This window comes from Chaetodon trifascialis, chromosome 4 (assembly GCF_039877785.1).
Source record: "Chaetodon trifascialis isolate fChaTrf1 chromosome 4, fChaTrf1.hap1, whole genome shotgun sequence".
NCBI classification, from domain to species: domain Eukaryota; kingdom Metazoa; phylum Chordata; class Actinopteri; order Chaetodontiformes; family Chaetodontidae; genus Chaetodon; species Chaetodon trifascialis.
The window spans coordinates 25,980,601-25,998,029 of record NC_092059.1 but is presented as its reverse complement, the minus strand read 5'-3'; the positions used below and the strand labels follow the sequence as shown (position 1 = coordinate 25,998,029).

The window sequence follows — 17,429 nt, the reverse complement described above, 5'->3', positions numbered from 1 at the left end:
CATCCTCAAAGGGTCCGTAAATATTTTCACCGGAAATGGAGGAATCATCATTCCGGAAAGGGAAATGTCACCAGGATGAAGTGGTGTTTTTGAACGTTTGGCAGAAAACATCACTTGAACCACACTCTTGTCCTGTCCTGGATTGTAATAAGAGGTTCCTGTTTGACGGCGCTGGTTTTAAACTCTTGAAACAGTAAGTTGGTGCCTTAAATTGAGGAGGGGCGGCTCGGTCGAGCAGCAGTGTTATGTAATTTTACCACTGAGCTGCAGCCACCATGCAGTCATTCACATGTCAGGTCTTCCAGCAGATGTTCCGTCGTTTGTGTTTTGACACTGGCAAGCGGGTGAGTGAGGCAGCAGTTTTAAAAATGGCTAGCCGTGGACGTCGAATGAAAAGCGGAGAGCGAAGTTGAGTCGAGTGCGGGTTTCTTTTCAGGAGAAGCTAAAGCTAGCTAGCTGTCATTTGAACAAGAGCTGGATTTAATGGACAGTTGTTTTTTCTTAGCTCACAATAGATGGCGTAGTGGTCAACGAGAGGGCCCACCGAGTGACCCCACAGTTATTAATCGTTATTATAGATTATTTGTACTTTGTCTTTATGAATTGTCTCAGGGTTGTAGCCAAATATTGCATCACCCGTCACTTGCCAACGTGCGCCTCATATTGTGGACAGCGTTCATTTTGCTGATTTGTGATCAGCTTTTAAGATTTGAGGTGCCAGTCTCTGAGGTGTGGCCGTGCGCGTGACTTTCATGGAATCAGCTGACAGTCCTGGTTTTGGAAAGATCTGGATAATGGCTTCTTTTTTTTCTTGAGATATGTCAGAAGCTGTTGGTGTTTAGCATCGCTTTGGTTTTCATTCATATCAAATCAGCGTCTGCGGCAAAATGTTGGTTTAGTTGACGGTCTGGATTTAGAATAGCGATTTGACATGAGACAAGCCAGGTGCCATGCAGATCAACCTGCCGTCCCTGAAATGTGGAATCAGTGTCCTGCAAATAAAGCAGGGGGGGATTTGAACATTTGAACACAACACTTCAATTGGATTTTGATTTGAGTGTTAACAGAAGAAGAAAGCTGAAAAAACAGCACTTATACTTCATGTTTTAACTTTTCAGGACTCAGGAAAAGTCAGTCTGATAAAACATGGAAAAATAGTCAGATCACAGCTTGTAGACATTATGCAACCAATGATTCAACCACTTGTTTTGTTTGAAGGAAGCCCAAAACGTTGAGAACAGCTGTTTTAGACCTTCAGGAAGTTGCAGCACAGCAGCTTTCCAGCGTTTGCTTCTGGTTCTCGAGGTTTCCTAAAGATTTAAAGGGTCTACGAGGTTTATTTTCTTTAAGCATATCAGAAGTGTGTGTTGTGATGTGTGTAAACTGTTTAGAGTTAAGAACAGGGCTGATGTGCTGAGTTCTCCTGGTTGTGGCAGCCGTGCTCTGAATGTGCTGAAGTGGTCGTTTTGGGACAGGAAACAGTTCATGACAGCAGCCCGTCTGGCCGGAGAGAAGGCACGAAGGATTCTTTAAATCTTGCTTGGACAGGAAACCTCAAATGTTTTCATTTGCTTTCAGTGGCGAAAAGCTGCTTTACTTATTGCCTGGATGCATCTGCTGAAGCTCAGGTCTGAGTCTATAAAAACACTAAGCTTTCAAACGTGACCTTTAATCTGAAACGTAGGAAAACTTTAAGTGTTTTCTGCTTTTTGTCATACGCAGTCATTTCTGTCTTATCTTCATGTAACAGATGAAATGATGCCATCTCCTATTTAGAGCGCCTCAGGCTGTGCTGCGAGGTTATAAACAGCTCTGTCTGATGACTTCTGAGGGAAATGCAAGTCAGCGCTTCTTCCTCTGTTTGGACAGTCTGCTGGAAGAGCTTCTCTACATGTTTTGGCTCATTGTTCTGAAAAAAGAGCATCTCTTTACTTCTGAAAGGAAACGAAAATTCATAGTCTTACATAAATAGAAAAAATATATATAGCAGCGTATCTGTTTTTGGTCCCACTGAGCATTTATTTAACACCGTGTTATTCACCTGAACACAGAATCATTCAGATTAAACAAGTGGCCAATTGCTGTATTTCCTTTGGACCCAGTTGCTTCCTTCACCACAGTAATGATGTGTTCCAGATGTTTTCATGTGGCAGCCTTTGCCTCTGTTTGTTTGTTGCATTTCTCTGTTACAGTCTGTGGAACAGTGAAAAATGAATATCCCCAAAACAGCTTAATGCTAATACGATGGGTGTGTTTTCACGTTGAATTCTTGCTACGGCAGCTTTAAACATCCCAGCAGCTAAGACAAGCAGCTCCCCTCACTGACTGATTCGTGCTCTCCTCGTCCTTTTCAAGGTGCTTCTGAGAGGCATGAATGACTTTGCAGTTCTCAACACAGGGCGGAAGATGCCCCTCCTTGGACTGGGAACATGGAAGAGTGAGCCAGGAAAGGTAGAGGCTGCACTGATTTCCTCTTAAAAAGATAGGCTTCTTCATATGATATCTGTCATAAAAGAACAATATCGCATTCTTCTTTCTGTTTCTGCTCACTTAGTTCCACTTCCCTTCATCCAGAAATACATCTGTGATTTCAGACGTCAGAGCTGCACAAATCAATATTTTTGTATTTGCAACGAGTCCAAATGTCTGCATGTAAAGTGAAAAGTGTTGCTCATAGTGCTGAACCCACACAGAATTCTCATTAGACTTCAGCCTCTCTTAACTTTCTGCTTGGCTTCTGTCTCACCATTATCATTAACCTTGTTTCCAGCAGCCGTTTTCAGTGATACGCCCACTAACAAGCTGACCATGGACACATCCAAGTCTTTTAGATTACATCCACGTTTCCCTCACTTGCTCGTCCTTGTCCACTTGGAGAGACACAGGAAACCATGCGAGGAGAGAAGGGACGAGGAAATCTGCACACATGTACTCTGTGCTAATACTGCTTAAAGTGCACAGTTGTCAGAGCCAGAGCAGCAGTGTTTTCTCTCTGTAGTCTGTTACCTGTTTAACAAACACCTGCACATGAAGAACAACCTGCATCTTGAATTTATATTGTGTTGCTTCAGGTTCAATGAACTCATGGCAGTTGATGGCAGCATGATAGCATAAACAGTCTGCTGGTGCAGCTTTTGAAGTCCGTGTTTAACAGTTGTTGTGTTTTGCCACTGTCGCAGGTGAAACAGGCGGTTGTTTGGGCCTTGGAGGCTGGGTATCACCACATTGACTGTGCAGCCATCTATGGCAATGAGGTTGAGATTGGAGAAGCCCTGCAGGACACACTCGGGCCCGGCAAGGTAAAACACCTGAGCATTACATTAGAAGCTCAAGTAAGAGTATTTTCTATTCCATAATTCAAACTAACAATATCTCTCCTTTGTGGCTGATAGATGAAATTTCAAGACGCTTACAATCTGCCCAGACTTTACTAAACTATATCTGACATGTTGTCTGTGCACCAGGCCCTGAGACGAGAGGACGTGTTCATCACATCCAAGCTGTGGAATACCCGGCATCACCCAGAGGACGTGGAGCCGGCCCTCCTGAAGACCCTGAAGGACCTGAAGCTGGAGTACCTGGACCTCTACCTCATTCACTGGCCCTACGCCTTCCAGTGAGCTCGACTTTAATTAACTCATTATTTTGACAGTTGGATTTAAAAATGAAAGTTTGTTAGTAAATTGTTCAATATAAGCAATTTGAAATTGTGACACAATATTTAACCTCCTAACTTTTTCACTCTACGTTATGTAGACCATAAATTGGGGACTTCAAGGAAATACGATGAAAGGACCTTACTTTTGTCGACGTCAGTCTGTCCCTGGTTGCTTTTAATTTTCTTTTTAAAAATGGCTCCCTCTTTACACCTCCTAGACGAGGAGACGTTCCTTTTCCCAAAAAGGAGGATGGAACCGTGCTGTATGACAACATAGACTACAAGCTGACCTGGGCTGCCATGGAGAAGCTGGTGGAGAAAGGCCTCGTCAGATCCATTGGCCTGTCCAACTTCAACAGTCGACAGATAGACGACATCCTGTCTGTCGCCAGCATCAAACCCACTGTGCTGCAGGTACAGGGTGCTCATGATGACGAAAAAATGTATTTAAAATGCTCCAGACAGGTCAAGTGTGACCACCGCTGTAACACGTCCCAGGTTTGGTGTTCAAAAGCTACAGATGGTCCTGGTATCTCTGTGTTTGGTTGGGGTAGGTAGAGAGCCACCCCTACCTGGCCCAGGTAGAGCTGCTGGCCCACTGTCGGGACCGGGGCCTTGTGATGACGGCCTACAGCCCTCTGGGCTCTCCTGACCGGGCCTGGAAGCATCCAGATGAACCTGTTCTGCTTGAGGAGCCTGTGATTGCCGCCCTCGCGGAGAAATACAAAAAGTCCCCTGCTCAGATTATCCTGAGGTGATTTCACTCTAAATGAACTGCTCAGATGGCATCCCAGCACAAACACACTTTATTTTATGGGCTATCCTAGATGGAGCAATAACACTTAATGTACACATTTGTTGTTTCACACCAAGCTCAGCCAGATATTGCCTGTTTTAAAAGATTTGTTTCTGTATTCAGCATTTTTAAATTGATTCCAATCTTCATTAAAAATGGGCTCTAAAGTGATTATTGGAGCAATCACAGAGTAGATTCAAATGAGAAACAGGACTTCACTGTAACATGAATTTGTATCAAATGTACTCAGCAGTTGCAATAACATATTTTGGCCACTTGGGGGCAGTGCAACAAGCTGTAAACACAGCAGTGGCCTGCAGCACAGAATTATCAGCGTACACAGAATAAAGCTGACATTGAAACAGAAACTCTGTAATGGGTTATGAATACATAACCCTGTTATTTAAATGTCAGGTGTACCTGATTAGCTGTGCAGGCAGCTCAAATGAAGCCTGTTGTGGCCTCAGCACTCTGCAGTAAATGTATATTTCAGCCCTGGTTTATTGTATTTGCAGGTGGCAGACACAGCGAGGAGTGGTAACCATCCCCAAGAGTGTGACAGAGTCCCGAATCCAAGAGAACATTCAGGTGGAGTAAAGTTTCAGTCATAGAAATTCATTTCCAAACTCTGAGGCTGTTTTTTTTGTAGAATTTTCGTCATTAAGGTTCAGTTTTTGCCTTCAAGTACTAAAAAGCTAATTGTATTAGCTGTCCACGTGTGTGTGTTACATTTTGTGGTACAGCTCTAGTCCACAGTGGCAGAGGATGCTGCGTGTGTTGTGAGGAATCGTTTTGTTTGTTTTCAGGTGTTTGATTTCACCCTCGAAGCAGAGGAAATGAAAAGTATTACAGCGCTGAACAGAGGCTGGCGCTACATCGTACCAATGATCCAAGTGAGTGGCCTTAATGTACTGCATCTCATGGCGTGTACTGATGGTGTTACCGTTTCATTTTCCAGTCAGTCTATTGGGAAACTTCATTAATATCCATATTATTTAATATAAGAGGAGATATAATAATAATTTTGAAATGTCTGGGATAATGGCACAAAATGTCAGATGTTGTAAGTTTTAAGTTGACAAAAATCAGTATCAGCCCTTCTTGAGCAGTATGGCGCAGAGTGTGAGCAGTTTGTGTGGAACTGTCGGGCTGAACAAGCGAACCTGAACACATCACTGATGAGCAGAGGGAAGTGAATCGGCTGTGGTTTGGATGTTGCAGGTGGAAGGAGAACGTGTTCCCAGGGATGCAGGACATCCTCACTACCCCTTCAACGACCCCTACTGACGACCCACACTACCACCTGACTTTGTGCCTTCAACCCCCCCAACACCACATCACTAATACATGTCCTGGATCCTGACATCAGAGTTTGTTTTAGATTATGTCAAATCCTGCACTTCTCATTAGAACATTTGGAGTTATTGTTGGTGATGGAGACTGGAACATGTGGTGTGGCTGCCTACGTACTGTATGTGTTATTTTTTAAATAAACATTTTGTTACTTCACTGGCAGGCGTCGTTTGATTCTTTCTGAATGAATTCCTGTGGTTGAAAGAGTACTCAAACTATAAATGTACACCAGCCTGGAGTTATATGTCTTACACTCTGATGCAGAAGTTTTGAAAGCTTTTGACCTTTTTATATGGTGTCAGTCCATCAAAATAAAAATTTCTTTGAAATTTTGCAAGTTACTCCTGTAACTTTGAATTTCCTGTTTTAATGTTTATTGTAACTAATGCATTCAAACACAAAGACAGTCGTGATGTTGAACAGTTTATCCTCATTTCTTAAATGACAGCGTTGATACAAAGCAGTCCATGCACAGATGCTGAACACTGACATGTCCTTTGACTGACTGACTGACAACAAATGCATTAATTCTTCCAACAGTAGAAAAATATTTCATTATGTACAAAATGTATTTTAATAAGAAGGACATGGCAAATGTCTCTTGCTCCACACATGGGGGTTCAGGAATCCAGGACATCCAGAAGCAGAGGTCAGATGTGTTAGCAGTCTGTCATCTCCTGCAGCACCTCCTCTAAGGCGTCCTCCATCGTCAGTTTGGGAGGTCTGTGCTTACGAATGTACTATGGAAAGAAAAAAATATTGTCGGTAAACATATGCGTGAATTTTCTGCAGGTTTCAGAAAACAACACAATGAATGTCTCACCATGCAGGGAGGTGCATATGGTGAGAAAATGTGAGTGTTCTTTTACAGATTGGATATTCAACCAATGAGGCTTTGAACCACTGATGAAACTCATTTCCTCTGTGGAGCCAGGAGAAGTGTGCTTTACCTCCTTGGTGTCTTCCAGCGTGGTGTACCTGTAGTTGGGTGGTTCCAGGCTCTGCACCAGGCTGGAGTGAAGGTGTCTGCTGCTTTCGATGAACCGCCTTGTCATGGCAAGCTGCTGCTTCAGCAGTTCATTGAGTGCAAATACAGCTGGATTGAAGGTGCTGAGAGCTGAGGGAGGGACATCAGACACACATAGAAGCAGGAGAATCAGTGCCACGGCTGTAGAACTCCCAAGAATGTTAACTGAGAATGACTCCACCGCTCCAAGAAAGACTAATGTGAGATTATCAGCTTTCACCACTGATTTATCTCCAATTTGATGAAGCGGCTTCCATTAATTTCATGTTGCGGTTTCAATGGAAACAAGTGCTGTCCCATATTAATCTTGATCCATAAATATCCTTCCATTTATTCCACAAAGGTCGTTACTCAAATTCAACAGCACAGCACTGTGTCATAATGGACATTTATGTTGTATTTTCCTCCGTTTTATTGAGTCTTACCTTCCACCACTTCTGCACTGAGAGTATGAGTGACCACTGGGGTGGGATCCATGTAGGTCATGCGTGCTGCAGGACCCACAGTAGCCATACCTGCAGAGGGAGGAGAGCCAGAGGTAAGAAACTGAAGAAACGTTGATGGTAGTGGTGATGATTACGGGCCCTACCACATCTTAAATATACAAACACCATGTCTGGCAGACTAACCGGCAGGCTGCGTGTAAGTCTGTACTGCTGCGTCTTTTAAATCACTTCTAGTTGAAGCGCGCCTCCTCGACCTGTGAGAACTGTTCCGGCTGCCATGTGACACCGAGGATCTGGAGTCTCTGCTTCTGCTCAGTGTTTGGCTGCGATCTGAGCTCTGTGAGATGTAGGAGCGACTTGTGTCTGAGAAAGTGTTCGAGTAATCATCTTCTGCCGTCCCACGGGACACGTCTGAATCCGAAGCCTCCTCTCTGACCTCCGACGCCACCTCCTCTTCATCTCCATGTCCTTGTAAATGCTCTGAAACCTGACTGGCACTGTAACCTGGATCTGTCCCGCTCTCGGTCTCAAAGTCACTCTGGTAGTCCAGCACGTCCTCCGCCTGCTGCTGGTCCTCGTCCTTCTCCTTCAGTCTTGGCAGCGCTCGTCTGTTCGGGGATCCAGGAACAAGAGTGCTGAGTCTGGCTTCTCTCTGTTTACGCAGCAGGAAGAAAGCAAACACATCAATTGAAGGAGTCCTTCAGGGGATCCGACAAGATCCCCAAAAAGGAGAAAGGCTGAATTTTCTGGAGCTTTTGGCATCTTTCAGCTCATTGTTTTGTTTTATGTTTCTCAAATTCACTGTTTTGGTGCAGTCTCACCACCTCATCACCCATGACTCTGTATCACTCCTTTGACGTCTTTGACATAATTATGTTTTCACATCGTTGATAACTACAGTTAATTTTTTAATGAACTAAAATTCTAACATATTTGATAACATTTCAATGTACATGTTGTTTGCAGCTTGATTCTGCTGCCTCCAGGTGGCCAACCCCCCCCCCCAAAATAATCAGGGTGTAAAACGACTGTAAAATATTAAAATTATAAAAGTATGGTAAAGGTTCCTTTTAGCTTTAATGTAGTTCATCGTTGCATTCCAGCACACATTCAAATAGTATTGTATTACACACAACTAGTTTGTGACTTACTTTGTTCCACTGTACTTCATTAACACTGTCATGGCTCACCTCGTGCGTTTCCTCAGTAAATCCAGGGTTAGCAGGGACGAGGTCGTCTAATGTCAACACATTTATCTTGAAGTCTGCAATAACACAAGATCACAACAGACTTTTATAAATGATAGTGTACATCCACAGAACTGTCATCAACACATCAGTTAGTGCTGCTGTCAATGCATAAAGTATCAAATATACATTAAAAGCACATGCTGAGCAAAAGCCAGAGAATGAGTGTGAGGCTGCTGTATCAGTGATTTAAATGTCAAAATATGATTACCCTACATAGCAGCTCATATCTGTCCTGTTCTCTGCTCATATTTACTCTACAGAGGGATGATTTTAGTACCTTGTTGTCCATCTAGGATGCATGAGATGAAGAGTGAAATAAAACAAATAAAACATGGTTAATGGACAAAAACACCAAGGGGAAGACTACTGATTTTAAGTAACTCTTAATCTTAGAAATTCCAACACTAACTGCCATCTTTCCTGGTGTATCTGATGCCCTGATGAACTTCTCACCTTCAGAGGACACTGCACTCATGTCACTGTGGGGATCTTCAGAGTCAGGCCCAACAGGGAAGAGCTCCTCCAGAGAGAGCACCTCACTGCGGCCTGACATGGAGGACAGGGAACGCTGAGGACTTCCAATCCTATGAGGCAAGTCCGGTCTCCCTGGAGGAGAGGGGGAGGCAGAGGGGGGAGAGGGGGATGGGGAGAGCACAGAGGGGCTGAAGTGGGCCTGAGCCTGGCCGGTGAATCGAAAAGGAGAACTGCTGCTGGGGGAGCGGGGAGGTGCTGTGTTGACTGATGACAATGGAGGGACAGCAGCAGGAGGAGGTGTGGAGTGGACCCTCTGACGGCTTTTACTCAACATCTGGAAGAGAGGAAAGTATTATTATTTATTTATAAAAAGCCCAAATAAACAAGAAAAACTAATAGGAAGGACAAAACACATGATATTTTTGGGCTTTTGTGATACAAGTTTTGGAATATTGGTACATTTTTTGACAGAGCTAAAGCTCAGAATGTCCCAATGACATGGTTCTTATATGTCTGAGATACTGACACTTGCCCCATATACAAATGTTTTCTGCCCAGCACCAGCCCTGGGTTCAGAGGTGAAAAGTACCTTGTCCGCTGTTCTTTCGGAGGAGGGTCTCGCAGGTATTAAGAAGCTGTTGTCTGTTGAATCTGAGTCTCCCAGCAGTTTCCTCATATCCTCTTCATCACTTTCCAGACTCACACCTCTCACTACTCTCACTGACTTTGTCTCCAGACCCACTGAAAGGACAACAGCATCGGCAGCTCTGGACCTGGACCTGACACCAACATCTGAGCCTTGTGGAGCCCGAGCAGCAACAGCAGGATTACTGTTGATCACAGCTGTGTTATTCTTGAGGAAACGTGTCCCCTTCAGGCTCTGGTCACGGTTGCGCTGTGCTGAGAGTTGCACAGAGGCTTCCGTAGACTGGGCAGCTGGTGGAGGTGAGACTCCTAAGTCTGACGTTAGATTCTCAGCAGATTTTGGCCCCTGACCGGCCAGCTGGCGGCTACGGATGCGGCTCTCAATTTGAGCCAGTCTATTCAAAGCAGCAGTCTGAGAGCCCCACAGAGAAGATGAAACATTTCTGAACAGAGTGGGTGAGAAATGGAAATTTCAATGGATCAGATGATAGAATACTTCAGTCTAGAGCTCAATATAACAGTTGTGTCTCTTCACATACACAGAACAGTACCTGGGTTCAGCCACCTGCTGCATTTGGCGCCTGCTGACAGGTGATTGGCTCCTGTTGGTTGCAGGTGGTGGAGCCTTCTTTAAGAACCTGCTCCCTCCTCCACCCAGAGAGCTCTGAGGCCTGAGATCCTGGCAGAAGAAAGCAAGGACGGCTCAAACAGAATCACAAAAAGTGAAGGACTTTTGTCAAATTGGACTTCAAAACGTCTCACTGTGGAGACTTTTAAAGTTTCAATGCAGTTATATCCAAAGCTAAACAGCATCAATCTTCTGAGGGTGTTAACCTTGGCAGTATCCCGCTCCCTCCCCTGGCTCTTCCCAGCAGCAGCAGCAGCAGCAGCAGCAGCAGAGGCCCCGGCGTCGGCTCCATGCTCAGGAGCTGAGCTGACCGAGGACAGGTCACTCACATCGGACAGTAAAGTGTGCATGTTTGAGGGAGCAGGTCGGCTTTTCGCAGACCCACCCACAGCACCCTAAAGAGAGGGGAAAGGAATAACAAGTTTCTGGAGTTACAGGCGTGTTAACGTGACGCCACGGTTGATTTAAAAACGTTTACAGCCTGAAACTCACTGTGTATACCTGTGTTTCGGCTGTCGGCTGCACGGACTCAGCGTCTCCCCTGCTGTTCCTCTTAGCGGACAGCAGCGCCTGAGCCCGATCCAGAGCGGAGCTTCGACCGCCTCGTTTCCACATATTAGCTACTTAATACACTTCGATATAGCTATAATGTTACATGTTCACACGGCACTTTAACTGCAGTTTACCCCGTTTCGAGATTTTTCATCTTGCGCTGGAGACAGCAGTGTTAGCTAGATAACTGTGTCGGCAAAAATCATGTTTGCTAACGCTAGCTAAGTTATATACGGTAAGAAAAAAGGCGCTTCGTAGATTCATTTCGAGGCAGTTCATAAGCTTCTACAATTCCACATCAATTAGCCAACATTAAGCGGCTCACCATGTTCCCAATGTCTGACCATGTAGTGCCTACTTTATTCATAGCGACCACTCTGGCGTCCCTTGTTTCCAAGGAAAAACTCCCTCCTCTTTGCTGATTTACGGCAGGTAGCATCCTTCACTGCCTCCTTCTGATTGGGACCTTCGTCTTCTTCTTCTTTGGCTTTTGCGGCAGGCGAAAGCCGCTATATTACATTGCTTCCCCCTGCTGGCACAAGTCCGTTACTGTGCCATCTGCTTCTAGACTTTACTGAGGCCAGTTTCTCTTTAGAAGTCAAGCAGCTATCTCAGTCCTCTCCCTTTCCCTCCATACTCTAGAATAGTTCTGATTAATATTTCTTCACATGTGCGTAGCAGATATGACAGTAAAGCAAAAAGAGGTGGGTCATCATGTCAGAAGGTATATCAGGGAACTGGGTGACAAAAAAAGACTGCACAGAATCCAGTTTGATTGATTGTGTCAGACAGTGTCACTGTTGAGTTCTGACCATTGACCATTTCACAAGATGGCAAATTAGCTGGGCATGTGTAATGATCCTACAGCTTCATGATGGCTACAAGCACTTCCCGGACTTTTCATATTGAATTCACTGAAGTCCTGGGCACCATGAAAGTCAGATTTTATTGGCAATCCATCGAATAGATGTTGAGATATTTCAGTCTGGACCAAAGTGGTGGACAGACTAACAGAAAGATGGGCCGATAGGTAGTAATCACCCCTTTTCTTCCCTAGCTGGAGTTCTCCACGTGTTCACTTCCCCCTTAAAATACCCCCACTAACAACATGCATACATGATCACCACCTGACCAATGGTGACAACAAGGAAATGGGTCCCTGGGTGCTGCTTGCGCTGGCAGCCCACTGCTCCTGGTTTGTCGCGGATGGACAAAGGATGGGCAAATGCGGAGAAATAATAATTTCACCTTAAGTATGACATGCATGTTGTGTGTGTTGCTGTGTTCACCAATGCATGGCATGTTGTGTGCTGATCAATAAAGTACAGATTATCTTATTATTATCTTATTATCTTCACACTGAATTATTATTAAGTTGGAGAAAAGAACAGTCAAACTAATTGTAACTAACTGTAATTCTGCCAAAACAAGGAAATATTCAGTGTTTTGTGTGTTGTGTGAGGTATTCATGAACAAATACTCATTTTGTTTGCAAAAAAGTGATTCACAAACAAAGAGATGCATACTACAGTATCCTTTGTTACTGATGTTTTGGGTCAACTGGACCTAACGTTCTTGAAATGTCCTCAGTTCAATCATGGCTCAAAAAGTTGATAAAAGAATGTTAACTATGTTCTTCAAACTCTTAAGGAGGGCACGGGTCTCGAGGACCACACAGAATATCCGAGTTAGTATGTGATCACATGTCCACTTTGAGTCTGGCTCTTCATGTTTTTGTTGTATTCTGTCTCATAAGATCCCAAAAATACTTGGCACAACAGTAATTGTCGAGGAAAGCTGTAGGATACAGTCCACACTAAGTTCAATTTAATAACCACACAAATAGCCTGAAACATTATTTAATATTCATCTTTTTATAGTTTTTTATAGTCTGCCTGGATACCACTGTTCTATGCTTATTTATGCACTTTATATGTGTACTTAGATGCTGCTGTGGCTGGATGCTATTATTATATCATATAACACCAACATGCCAATAACACAGCTTCTCAGTGGGAAGGCTTTCGGGTTCATCTCAACAGGGAGCAGAAAGAGAAACGTGTCTGAAACAGCACAGAATGAAAGTAAAAGCGTAGAACACAGACTAAACAGCAAGGTCTCACTCTCCTCACAGTTTATTCCACAAATCAGAGCGAACACAAACCCAAACACATCATCCACATGACTAACGGGAAAACAGGAGCTCTTTGGCTTACAGCTGCAGCTTCAAAGGTCACACACCTGATAGAAAACTTGACTTTAAAAACATAGTGGTTTCATCAGTGCTTTCACTACGTGACTTGAATCGAATGATTTATTCTAACAAAGTCTGATTGTACGAGCAAAGTCGATGTGTTCAGTTCGTCCCTTTGGTTCAGGTGCCAGTAAATTGAAATCTCATACTGCAGAACACTAAAGGGTGTTTTAACAGGAGGTTAAAGCTCTTCTTTCTTCTTTAAGATTATCTGCCGCACCATTTCAGCTATTTTGGGTCGGATTTCTTTGACAGAAACTTTTGGTCCCCATGCATCCACCACTTTGCCGTTTACATCAATGAGATACTTCCAGAAATTCCAGTCAGGCTCCTTCCCAGAAGACTCTGCAGAGAATGAGAGAAGAGCAACAAGCTAAAGCCTTCAGAGTGGAAACATTATAGGAAGCTGAACATGAGGACACAGAGGGAGACACCACCAACAACACCTTACTCACCTGCGAGGTACCTGTACAAATTGTTGGCTCCAGTTCCAACGACAGCGATTTTACTGAACAGAGGGAAAGAAACTCCGTAGACCCGTCGCACAAAGCTGTCGATCTCCTTGTCGCTGCCGGGTTCCTGCTGCCCAAACTGGTTGCAAGGGAAGGCCAGAACGTTGAAGTGATATGGCCCAAAGTCCCGCTGGAGCTGCTGCAGGTCTCTGTAGTGTTCCTCAGTGAAGCCACACTCACTGGCCACGTTCACCACCAGGGACACCTACAGCCAGAGAGGCGCCGTGAAAACACTGCAGAAACAGGCCTGACAGTCATAAAACTACAATCAGCAGCAACTGGCAGGCTGGAAGCAGCTGTTCACATCCCAGGATAAGAGAAGACATTCAGAACACGCTCTGTGCACATCATCAGCTTGTGTTTATCTCACACACGTGAGAAGGTCAGATCGTTCAGTTTCTGTTTGTAATCTAATACATCTAATAATGTCAGATAAAATTCTGTATCGGCTCTTTTACTAAGTAAAGGATCTGAACAGTACGTCGTCTCCACTGGTTAAAACCATTGCACATTTCCAAAAAACAAGATTTAAATCTGAATCTATTGTTTACCTTTTCATCTTAAGTGTTAGTGAAGCGCTCGTGGACGGACCTGTACAGGCACACTGCACAGAGACAGTTAAGGATGTTAGTGAAGGTTAATGCTTGTGAGGTGTTACAGCTTCATGCGTCAGTGAGGAAGAGGTTCAGGATGGGAAAGCAGCTCATCAATGAGCACATGCATTCTTTGATTTCTGCAGAGAGGGACAGCAGACTGACATTTGATGATCATGTCATCATGTACTGACATCTAGTGTCACGATGAAGCAACTGTCACGTATCTGAAACCCTCATGGATTTATGTACATTATAGATCTAAATAGAACCCAACAGCAAGTCCCTTCAAACAACAGCACGCTATATACAAAATGTTTGAAGTACTGTGAGTAACTCCGAAAGGTATTTGTGGAAATGTGAAAGCATCTACCAAAGACTAAGATGTCTTTGGACATCTGGAGAAAGTATTTTCTATTTGTTCAAGGAGTTTAATGCTTTGAGACTCTATTTAAAAGGATTCATTAAGACAAACTACACAAGCTCTGGTCTATTTTTCTATGTATTACATTTTTGTATTTAAACAAGATTCTAAGATTATTTTAAAACACAGCATGCAGGAAAATGTACATATAAAGCCTTTTCTTCATTCTGTTACACTTCCTGTGATGTCTTTTGATATGAACTGTTGAAATCTACATGCAAAGCCTGCATGTTCAGTCTCCTTTAATGACTCAGACGAGATGAATAAGACCTGCAACAGTTGCAGGACTGTACAGTGTTGGTCTGCTGTGGGCAGATGAAGCCTAATCCGGTCTAGTGCTCGGTACCTGGTTTGAATGAAAACTTTATGGAGCTCCTGCAGCTGCAGGCGCTCTGCAGGCCTCTTGCCACGTAGGCTAGCGGGGCTACATGACGGGACGTCCGGACCAGACTGCAGACACACTGAAGCACTATGTTATCACATATACGAACAAAGTACTAAGTGGGACAAGCAAGAAACACACATGCCCATGCAACACTCATTCATGCCATGCTGAGGGAGACCTGTTAAAGACACCAACATCACCGACACAGACTTTAATGGCCCAAACTTACCGACCCCCGGTATTTTTCCAGGGACACTAACTTCCCTCTGCTGTTCACGATTTTAAAAGTGTAAAAGTCTTTCTGTTTGCTCTCACTGAAGCTGAATAAAGTGAGCAACACGGTGAGCATTCCTGGAAGCATCTTTAAAGTCAGACTGCCAACTCAACAGCGAGGACACTGATGCAAAACTCCTGCGGATCTCCTCCGTCCCGTCGGTCAAGTTACAAACAGTAAGGACAACACTTCTTCCACCAGCCGCCGCTTACAAAATAAAAGCCTTCCTGAATAACGTGTGTAGCAAAGGTCAAATCTCAGGACAGACAGAAGCAACAGGATGAATACTATTTGATACATCCAGATGGTTAGGTTTGGGCCTCAAAACAACTTGGCTCAGGTTAGGAAAAGATGCAGGACAGTCTGTCAGACTGCATGTGGACCCTTCTGCCAGAGGTCCATCCATCCATTATCTATACCGCCTATCCCTTTCGGGGTTGCGGGGGGCTGGAGCCTATCCCAGCTACAATGGGCGAGAGGCAGGGTACACCCTGAGCCGGTGCAGGGCAGGGCCACATGCAAGGACAAACAAACATTCACAAACAAACATTCACACCTACGGACAATTTAGAGTCATCAATTAACCTAATGAGCATGTTTTTGGTCTGTGGGAGGAAGCCGGAGTACCCAGAGAGAACCGAGAACCCAACATGCAAGCTTCACACAGAAAGGCCCCGCCTGACCCGGGGATCGAACCGGCAACCTTCTTGCTGTGAGGCACGCACACTACCTGCTGCGCCACCGTGCAGCCACCTGCCAGAGGTTGCAATAGTAAAAGTGATATATATATATTTTGTCATAAATTACATCATAATAAATAAATGATGAAATACTTGAGTAAGTCAAAAATATGAGATTTTCATTTTCTTTTTTTTTTCTTTCTTTTTTTTTTGGACATCTCCAATTTAACTTTAAATGTTATTTCACTCTGAATTGAAATATAATATGATAGAATTTAGTAGATAATAGGAACTTACATAAAATTAAACGCCTGCAATTTTTTTGGGGGGGGGTTAATGTTTGTGCTTTTAACGTGTGCATCATTTGCTTAAAATCTAAATGAATGCACGGCTGACAAACTGTGTGTCACAGTAAAAATTCATAATACTGTCAAAAACAACAGTACTGCATATACCAAGAAGAAAAAGCAGATATGTAAGCCAACCAATGATGTAAAACATAAGGGTGAGTTTAGAAGAGGTATGTTGGTGGTTGCTGGACTTCATGTGTACTTCATCGCAGATGAGGAGTCGGATGCTTTTATTTTGAAGGTATAATGGATAAAGAAGTGCTGGAACTGGAACAAAAAAATTTGCATCTATCATTCTCAGCTCATTAGGCAAATGAAGGCATGCACACCATGGCCTACTTCTTTATAGAGGAAAACAAATGAACACAAGCCAAAAATACAGGAAAAAAACCAAACAAACTAAACTCTCCTCCTCTGCAAGAGAAGTTTTCACAAACTGGGTCTCATTTGTGTGGGAATTTAGGCCACATCACACTCCTAACCAGAGAATAATAACACAGACTTTAGTTGAGGTAAGCCTATCTTATGTTGTGTTCTGAAATGTAGTTTAGGTCTGAGTGAATGGCCTACATACTGTATGCCAAAATATATAAATAACCCCATGCACTGGCTCACAGAGTGTTTATTTTCTCTTGCATTGCACCACCAAGCATCCAGATAATTTTTTTCAAAAAACACTCAAGATACAGCATGTGCATAAATGGGAAAAACCTTTTCAGCAACTAGCTGTGTTTATCTTGATGTACAGTCAATGGATAGATGGAACATAGAAAGTGAAGATACAGAATATGATACGTTTAAAATTTTTTAAAATGTCTGCCTTTTTTCCTCATTCACATTTACTAAAATCATTTGGATGTTTTTCCAGAAAAGAAGTAGCCTACTAGCATGTGGACGTTAAAGGAAGGGAGCCTCGCTGTTAAATGGTAAATTACAGCACTGTCTGGCCAAATTTCATTAAGAATGGATCCAAGTAGACAACCGAATTGATATGCCCTTTTCTTAAAATGTGTTTGTAAGTTTTCCTAGATGTATCTGTCATTTTCATTTCGTGTCCCCAAACTTTTCTGTAGTAATTTTCATATTGTGACGAAAGAAAGAAAAGAAAGGCTTTGGAACTTAGCTATG

General features: G+C 43.5%; 3 protein-coding genes across 5 annotated transcripts; 1 reads left to right on the top strand and 2 right to left on the bottom strand.

The window, feature by feature from the left end:
• Positions 1-18: 18 nt before the first annotated feature.
• akr1a1b (aldo-keto reductase family 1, member A1b (aldehyde reductase)) lies at positions 19-5,963 on the top strand. 2 transcript variants are annotated; one of them, XM_070960755.1, is made up of 9 exons: positions 19-193; positions 2,356-2,451; positions 3,180-3,299; positions 3,465-3,616; positions 3,877-4,072; positions 4,213-4,412; positions 4,970-5,042; positions 5,261-5,347; positions 5,676-5,963. In XM_070960755.1, exons 2-9 carry the CDS (start codon positions 2,371-2,373, stop codon positions 5,739-5,741), a joined length of 975 nt encoding a protein of 324 aa, XP_070816856.1. In that variant the 5' UTR covers positions 19-193; positions 2,356-2,370; the 3' UTR covers positions 5,742-5,963. The 2 variants fall into 2 exon arrangements, with proteins under 2 accessions (XP_070816856.1, XP_070816855.1); XM_070960754.1 differs by lacking the exon at positions 19-193 and adding an exon at positions 243-344.
• Positions 5,964-6,162: 199 nt separating this feature from the next.
• Positions 6,163-11,314, bottom strand: c4h19orf44 (chromosome 4 C19orf44 homolog). Of its 2 annotated transcripts, XM_070960751.1 has the most exons (11): positions 10,770-11,007; positions 10,484-10,672; positions 10,201-10,328; positions 9,594-10,092; positions 8,984-9,338; positions 8,808-8,819; positions 8,471-8,544; positions 7,464-7,932; positions 7,260-7,349; positions 6,758-6,924; positions 6,332-6,547 (listed from the first exon to the last, which is right to left on the bottom strand). In XM_070960751.1, the coding sequence occupies exons 1-11, from the start codon at positions 10,890-10,892 to the stop codon at positions 6,467-6,469; spliced, it is 2,187 nt and encodes a 728-aa protein (XP_070816852.1). In that variant the 5' UTR covers positions 10,893-11,007; the 3' UTR covers positions 6,332-6,466. The 2 variants fall into 2 exon arrangements, with proteins under 2 accessions (XP_070816853.1, XP_070816852.1); XM_070960752.1 differs by lacking the exon at positions 8,808-8,819 and having other exon boundaries at positions 6,163-6,547; positions 10,779-11,314.
• A 1,635-nt stretch (positions 11,315-12,949) lies between these two features.
• On the bottom strand, positions 12,950-15,567 carry gpx7 (glutathione peroxidase 7). The gene is made up of 3 exons (XM_070961073.1): positions 15,227-15,567; positions 13,539-13,800; positions 12,950-13,428 (listed from the first exon to the last, which is right to left on the bottom strand). The coding sequence occupies exons 1-3, from the start codon at positions 15,356-15,358 to the stop codon at positions 13,265-13,267; spliced, it is 558 nt and encodes a 185-aa protein (XP_070817174.1). The 5' UTR covers positions 15,359-15,567; the 3' UTR covers positions 12,950-13,264.
• Between the last annotated feature and the right edge of the window lie 1,862 nt (positions 15,568-17,429).